This window comes from Enhydra lutris, unplaced genomic scaffold (genome assembly GCF_002288905.1).
Source record: "Enhydra lutris kenyoni isolate GAN:26980312 unplaced genomic scaffold, ASM228890v2 scaffoldscaffold37, whole genome shotgun sequence".
NCBI classification, from domain to species: Eukaryota; Metazoa; Chordata; class Mammalia; order Carnivora; family Mustelidae; genus Enhydra; species Enhydra lutris.
Genome location: NW_019154121.1, coordinates 14,416,293 through 14,424,804, shown reverse-complemented (window position 1 = coordinate 14,424,804; position 8,512 = coordinate 14,416,293). Strand labels below are relative to the sequence as shown.

The window sequence follows — 8,512 nt, the reverse complement described above, 5'->3', positions numbered from 1 at the left end:
TACTATGGGCAGTGCACGTTGCCAAACACTGTGGAGAAATAAAATGACTGAAAAAGTTCAGTCCTTGTTTTTAAAAAAGTTTGATAGGGACAACGGATGTAGATGGATAACACAGAGGATAAGTCTCTTAGAAAGTTTTGGGTGGGGAAGTGCTATACCTGGCCAAACATGGAACTTATCAGACTCAAGAATCCACTGATTCATGATGTCCCAGCACTGCAGTGGATAATAGGTCTGGGGACATCGAAACCTGAGTGGAAAAAACAGTTTTAAATTAAGTCCCAGAAGTTCCTCATCTTGAGTAAGCACAGGTAGGGGGCAAGGACAGAATTTATTTACTTTTCCTATTTCTTTTCTAAACAGGTATGCTTCTTACTAACTAAGCAACACAATGGATAACACAGCGAAAGCAAATAAGAAGGATATTCAATATGGGCCACACAAAGAAGTCAAATTGCCTACCAGTGAAGCACTTCTCGACTACCAGTAAGCTTAGATTATGGAATCTAAATGTTCCCATCTGTAAATGGAAATCAATGTTAAGATTCCTATAATTCCAAATGGAAAGTGATACACTCAAAACCTGTCAAGAGAGCTAGCCATGTGCATACTTTTCAAAGTTTTGAAATTTGACTATAACATATTCCAAGTAGTAGCAATGAAACAGCATTCAATAATGTGGTTTTGGCTCCCTCTCTCCCTCTGATGTATTATTGGTCACTCTCCCACATACTGTATACATAATTTGTATATAACAGCTGGCTGACTTAACCTCTTAAAGCACAACATAGAATAGTTCATGTACATTTATAGAAGAGTAGAAGATTTTTCATTTCTAGATGTTCCAATGAGTATTATCTCCAGAGATAATAGAGATCAAATCCAAATTATGCAATTATTTTTAATAAAAATATTCCCTAGTGTCTTACTCCCAGGAGCTGGAGACAAAACTAGAGGTAATACCTATTCTATGTTTACGATGTATCCAATTCATAGATAGCAAATCCCTGAGGAGATTTTGAACCTCAGCTTTTGGCAGAGGGCAAGTATCTTAATGTGTAATTCTTAGGGAGTGAATGAGTTCATTTCAGTCCTTTCCACATAAGAATGCATTTCATAACCCTCAACAAAGTAGTTTTAGAAGGAATATACCTCAATGTCATAAATGCCGTATATGAAAACTGTGCAGCTAACATCATATTCAGTGGTGAAAAACCGAGAGCTTTTCCCCTAAGGTCAGCAATAAGGCAAGGATGCCCACTCTCACCAGTTTTACTCCACATAGTTCTAGCCACAACAATCAGACAAGAAAAAGAAATAAAAGGCATCTATATTAGTAAGGAAGAAGTAAAATTTTCACTATTTGCATACGGGATGACACCATTATAGAAAATCCAAGGGTACCTGGGTGGCTCAGAGGGTTGGGCTTCTGCCTTCGGCTCAGGTCATGATCTCGGGGTCTTGGGATCGAGCCCCGTGTCAGGCTCTCTGCTCAGTAGGGAGCTTGCTTCTCTCTCTCTCTGCCTACTTATCAGCCTGCTTGTGATCTCTGTTTGTCAAATAGGTAAGATGTTAAAGAAAAAAAAAAAAAAGGAAAATCCAAAAGACTCCACCAAAAACCTACTTGAACTGATAAATGAAATCAAGAATGTTGCAGGATACGAAATCAGTATACACAAATCTGTTGCATTTCTATACACTAATAATGAAGTAGCAGAAAGAAAAATTAAGAAAACAATCCCATTTCACCAAAAAGAATAAAATAGCTGGGCATAAAACTTAACCAGGGAGGTAAAAGACCTGTACTCAGGAAACTATAAAACACTGAGGAAGGAAACTATAGGTGATACAAACAATGCTCATGGATTAGAAGAACAAATATTGTTAAAATGTCCATACCAGCTAAAGCAATCTATATATTTAATGCAATCCCTATTGAAATACCAATAGCATTTTTCACAGAACTAGAACAAATAATCCTAAAATTTGTATGGAACCACAAAAGACCCCAAATAGCCAAAGCGATCTTGAAAAAGAACCACACTGGAGGTATGACAATCCCAGATTTTAAGATATACTACAAAGCAGTAGTAATCAAAACAATATGGTACTGGCACAAAAACAGACATGGAGATCAATAGAACAGAATGGAGAGCCCAGAAATAAACCCATGCTTATAAGGTCAACCAATCTTTGACAAAGGAGGCAAGAATATGCAATGAAAAAAAAAAAGCAGTCTCTTCAATAAATGGTGTTGAGAAAACTGCACAGTCACATGCAAAAAAAGGAAACTGGGCCACCTTCTCATACCATACACAAAAATAAACTCAAAATGGACTAAGGAACTTAAGGTGACACTGAAACCATAAAAATCCTAGAAGAGAGCAGAGACAGTAATTTTTCTGACATCACTGATAGCAACATTTTTCTGGATATGTCTCCTGAAGCAAAGGAAGCAGAAGCAAAAATAAACTATTGGGACTACATCAAAATAAAAAGCTTTTCACAGCAAAAGAAACAATGAACAAAACTAAAAGGCAACCTACTAAATGGGAGAAGATATTCACAAATTACATATCCAAAAGGAGTTAGTATCCAAGATATATAAAGAACTGATACAACTCAGTTCACACACACACATACACACACACACACACACACACACACACACACACACACACATCTAATTGAAAACTGGCAGAAGACATGAGCAGACATTTCTCCAAAGAAGATATCCAGATGGCCAGAAGATATGAAAAGATGCTCAACATCACTCATCATCAGAGAAATGCAAATCAAAACTATAATAACATATCACCTCACACCTGTCAGAGTGGCTAACATAAAAAATACAAGAGACAATAAGTGTTGACGAGGATGACAAGGAAGAAAAAGGAACCTCGTCAACTGTGGGTAGGAATGCAAATAATCTCCCCACACAGAAAACAGTATGGGGGTTCCCCAAAAAGCTAAAAATAGAACTACCTTACAATTCAGTAATTGCACTACCTAAAAAATATAAAAACACTAATTCAAAGGGATACATGCACCCCTATGTTTATTGCAGCATTCTTTGCAATAGCCAAACTATGGAAGAGCCCAGGTGTCCACTGATAGATGAGTGGAATATATATATATGATATATATATCATATATATATATATACACAAATACACACATATATTTTATTATATATAATACATAATTGTATATTTATAAAATTATATAATTATATACTATAACTATGATTATTATACATATAAATAATATGATATATAAATATATAAATAAATTAATGAAATATTATTCAGCCATAAAAAGGAATGAAATCTTAGCGTTTGCAATAACATGGATAGATCCAGAGAGCACAATGCTAAGTGAAATGTCAGTCAGAGAAAGACAAATACCATATGATTTCACAATATGTGGAATTTAAGAAACAAAACAAATGAACAAAGAAAAAAAAGAGACAAGCCAAAAACAGACACTTAACTACAGAGAACAAAAGGATAAGGTTACTGGAGGGAAGGTGGGGGGTTGGGTAGGGGAGAAATAGGTGCAGGGAATTAAGAGCACACTTACCATGATGAGCACTGAGTAATGTATAGAATTGCTGAATCACTATATTGTACACCTGAAACTAATATAACATTGTATGCCAACTATACTGGAATTAAAATAAAAAAAAAAAAAGACATGTACTTCATGCATCTACTGAACAAGTACTTGAATGTTTACCAAGTCCAAGGCAAGTGCTAGAGGACAATAGCAAACAGACCATCCAGTTCCTACCCAGATGAGGCATGGGAGACAGACATTAGATAACTACTTCAAACTTTTTCAAAAAATTGCATAGCTACCATTAAGTTGCTATGAAAGAAAAGTATATGGTCCTGTGTAATGGTTTAACTAAAGGACTTGATAACAGTCAGAGGGGTCAGGAAATCTTGTTGGAGTGAGTGACGTTGAAGCTGATATCCGGCAGAGGAACAGGTGTTTTGGAGACAAAGGGTGGAGGAGAAAAAGGCTTATGGGAAAGACCCTGGTGTCAGGGAGAGCTTTTCAGAGTCTAGGAACAGAGAGAAGGCCGAGAGCGGGAGAAGAGGTTAAGAGCAGACTGGTGATATCAGCAAGGGTGAGATAAGCCAAGCCCTGTGAAGCATGTGGGATTCGGGACTGGGCACTACTTACTGGAGGGGAACAAAGCTGCAAGGATGGAGCCCGTGAGGCTGGTGACCAGTCTGTGTCACTGGCCTTCCAGAGATTTGTTTTTAACAACATTCAAAGAAAATCCATCTCCTTCTTCAGTTTCTCAAATCTGTCTGTTCTTTTTAGAGGACAGGGAGTGAAAGGGCCAGAACACTAAGAGAAACACCCATAGGAAGGGACTTTTAACAAAGTTCTCTTTTATTTTCCACTTGAGACATGAAGTTATAACCAGAAATCACTTGCACTCATTTGTCAGCGTAACGGAAAACTTCCCTCATCTCATCTTCGGAGAGGGGGACAAAAAGTCAGGCTCTGTGAATACAACCTGGTCTCTAATTTGCTCCTACGGTTTACGTTGATGACATCCAAATACAATTGTTTCTTTCTCTTCTAGGTCAGTCAGAGGCCAGTATTTCTGTTCTTTAACAGAGGTTTACAAAGAGACAAACATTTAAAATTCTCATGATCTAATGCAAGATATAAATTGAACATCTCATGCTTTTGTTCTCTCTCTGTTAAGACTAAATAAATAATCTCATGGACTGCAACAGTCAAAGCCTTGCTGCACCATGCTCTGCTAAGTGACACGTGGCTCATTCCATGTGTTCCCAGGTGATGGAACTTTTGTCACATGATGAGGAGCCAAAACAGCCCCCTCGCTTTCTGAGAAAGGACTGCCCAAGGGTCCCCTGGTAGCATCTTATAATTCTCTTATGAGATTGTTCTCATCTAATAAAGAGCTGGAAGCACATAGTAGGTAGTCAGTGATTTCTGAACAACTAAACATTTTTTAATCTATGCCCCCCAAAATAAAGTCATGAACCTCTGGGGTTGTTTGTGAAGAGCTGAGACCAGCAATGCTAAATCTGAGGCGATCACCATCTCTAGGTAACGGTGGTTTTAATTTTGTCCCTTATACTTGTTTTTCCCCCAGTTTTCTACAATGAATATGAACATAGCTATAGAGATAGATGTGGATATGATTATAGGTTAAAAAATAGATAAGAACATAATTTTTTTTTAAATTCAGATTTAGGGGCACTGGGTGGCACAGTTGGTTAAGCGTCCATCTCTTGCTTTCAACTCAGGTCATGATTTGGGGTCATGAGATGGAGCCCCACGTCGGGCTCCATGCTCAAGTCTGCTTGGAAATCTCTTTCCCTCTCCTTCTGCCCCTCCCACCCCATGCTCTCACTCTCTCTTTCTTAAAAAAAAAAAAAGAAATCCAGATTTATTTGTTTTCCTTCTCAGAATTTTCAATGAGATTGCCTGGAGGGAGAAAACTGACACATTAGTAACATCTTAATAATACAGAGAGGGAAGGGGAAAGGTGACCTGTTGTATTACTAACAATTTCACATCACTGAGTTTTTGAATAGTGTGTATCCTTTTCAAACCACTTCAATATATATTATCTCACTGGCTTATCATCCTACTTGCTTCAGTATTTGGTGTGACATGTATGTACGATGGGCTCTGAGGGAGATCTGAAAAGGAAAAAGTATACAGAGAACAGTGAAGCTTGAATTCTCATAGCAGCTAATAGTGTTGAGTTCTGAAGTTCAGTTTCATCTTCATGAGACTCATGGAGGTTGAAATAAATTCCAAGGAAAGGCTCAGCTAACTTAGACCTACAACTTCCATGTGAGCCACAACCGGGGCAATGAAGCCACCAAAACCTTTAGGGCCCCTCAGAATTGCCCCTGAGGCCTGCTGGTGTCACTTAAATCTTTCTGAACTGCTCACAAGGAACACAAGACAAAGCCCCAGGTCACTGGCTCCTAACTGCTCTCAACGGAGAGGTGCTAGACTTAAGTGTCAAGTTGCCAGATACAGCAAATAAAATTACACAATGCCAAGTTAAATTTGAATTTCAAATAAATGAGAAATAATTTTTTTTTTCTTTTTTTTAGTATAAGTGTGCGCCATGCAGTATCTGGGGTTGGGGCTGGATGGAGTCTCCAGACCCATTTTTGCATGCTCAGTCATCACCAAGGATGCCTCTCAGCCAAAGCCAGGAAGTCTATTAACCAGACCACCCAAAGCCTCCGTCTCAACTGGGGGCTATCATATACTTGAGATTCATTTGTCTGCTTCACCCATGCAGGGAATGAATTAGTTTGCCGTATTTATAATTGTAGAACTTGCACAATTTGCATACATTTGCATAGGCCTTTCTCAGATAATTCTCATTTACAATATTTTAATTTTTCTCCTTAAAAATGGGAGATAGAGAAGGCACCCCTTCAGAATTTTTGCACACTTAAGCTTTATTTTTTTTTAAAGATTTTATTTATCTATTTCACAGAGAGGGAGAGAGAGAGAGCACAAGCAGGGGGGACAGCAGAGGGAAAAGGAGAAGCAGACTCCCCACTGAGCAGGGAGCCTGACACGGGGCTTGACCCTGGAACCCTGGGATCATGACCCTGAGCTGAAGGCAGACATTTAACTGACTGAGCCACCCAGGTGCCCCCACACCAAAACTTTAGGTGAGAAGTAAAAAGAAGGTTTATACCTCCTACTGTGTGGAAACCACCTTGTGTATAGTAGTTGCTTCCATTTACTACCCTTGTCATACATGGCCTGTTATTTCCCCCATAACAATGGGTAAGTAATATGTTTGGGTGTTTACTTCTTTATTGCCTAGTAAAACGGAAGCTCCTTGGGGGCAAGGATCATGGAGGTCTTGTTCAACCCTATCTCCATAATGCCATAAACAATACTGGGCACGGAGCAGCAGCTCTTTAAATCCCCCATGTGCTGTATGTGTTATCCATGTGACTGCATGAAAGGGAACGATGACTGATGTAAATTGCAGAATTGGGGAACTGAAAGTGTAGAGCTCTTCGCCTTCAATTCTCTTCAATACTCTTACCTACAGAGGAGTAAGCCAAGGCCTAACTAGGTTGAGAGTCCTTAGACTGTTGGTGGAGAAGGGGGACTGAAGTCCAAGTTTCACAGCATCCAACAGCACTTTTGCCACTAAAAGAATTGCTTGTTTTGTTTTTATGTTGCATTTTCTCATCACTGGGAAAGAAGGAGCCTCATTTTCTCTCTACTGAATACACGATGTCACACATGTAAATGGTGTTTTGGAGGAAGGGCCGAGAAGCTAAGATTCAAGTTCAAATTCAAGTTCAACTGAAATTTACTAAGCACTCACTTTATGCTAGAAACATTCGCATGCAATTTCTCATTTTAATCCTCATAGGATTAGAGCTAGGTATTGTGACTTGCCTGAGGTCATACAGGTGAGTGGTGACAGGGACACGATGTTTCTCATTCTGTAACGACCTCTCTATTCACTATACCACAGAGGTGCTGTGTTTTTATTTTTGCTGTTTTAATTGAGGCAAGGGGTTTACACAAAGCTGCTTCCATCATGTTACTTTGGTCTCAGATTTAAAGTTACAAGATTTGCTGGGTAATAGAGAGAGATATACTTAGCCCTTCAAATAGCTGTCAAATGGCCTATACCAAAGTCTTTCTGCACTGTCCCATCTCTCCTTTGTACCTCACAGATACTCAACAGATACTTGTTGCGTATTAAAGAAATATGTTTGTGTCAGGAAAGCTTTTATTATTCATAGAAGATATGACATACTAATGAATTTGAACCCCAGGTGTGCCTCATTTATCTAACTATTTCAAGAAGATGTGCCTGCCCTTATAAGTCTTTGTCATTTTTGTCTGAATTTTTTTAGAATTCTAGAAAGCATGTTTTCTGTGTGCCCTTCCCTAGGTTTCTTCTAAGCTGAGTTATTTATAGATGTTTAGAAAGTATAAAAATTGTGATTGCGAAATACAAATGGGGAGTGATTTAGGAAAAAAACTTGAAGTTATCTCTCCAATATATATTTTAGTGAGTCAAATATACTCAGAAATGCAAACAAAAAAATCCACTTAAGAAGGTATCGGATCCTTCAATGGGTTTTTTTTTAATATATCCAATACTTTATTTCATTCTAAATAGTTTAATTTTTAAATTTGTCTCATTAATTTTCCTTGATAAATAATTGTAACACATCTTTGTTTATTATCAGCTGTCAAATAAAGGAAAATGCAGTAGAACGATTTATGGCTCAAATAAGAAGTCTTAGAGAAAAGAATCAAAAGTATCAAGAAAGAGTAAGTATAACATTTAGAGCTTATATCTAGGGGCGCCTGGGTGGCTCAGTCAGTTAAACGTCTGCCTTCAGTTTAGGTCATGATCCCAGGGTCCTGGGATTGAATCCCGCATGGGGCTCCCTGCTCAGTGGGGAGCCTGCTTCTCCCTCCCCCTCTCCCCCTGCTTATGCTCTCT

The 8,512-nt window shown here is 38.5% G+C and overlaps 1 protein-coding gene across 1 annotated transcript in view; it reads left to right on the top strand.

The window, feature by feature from the left end:
- Positions 1 to 391: 391 nt before the first annotated feature.
- The window catches only part of LOC111154517 (coiled-coil domain containing 83), a 40,288-nt gene continuing 32,167 nt past the window's right edge, over positions 392 to 8,512 (top strand). The window contains exons 1-2 of the mRNA XM_022514169.1: positions 392 to 486; positions 8,253 to 8,337. Coding sequence (XP_022369877.1) covers positions 392 to 486; positions 8,253 to 8,337 — 180 coding nt within the window. The remainder of the gene's footprint in view (positions 487 to 8,252; positions 8,338 to 8,512) is intronic.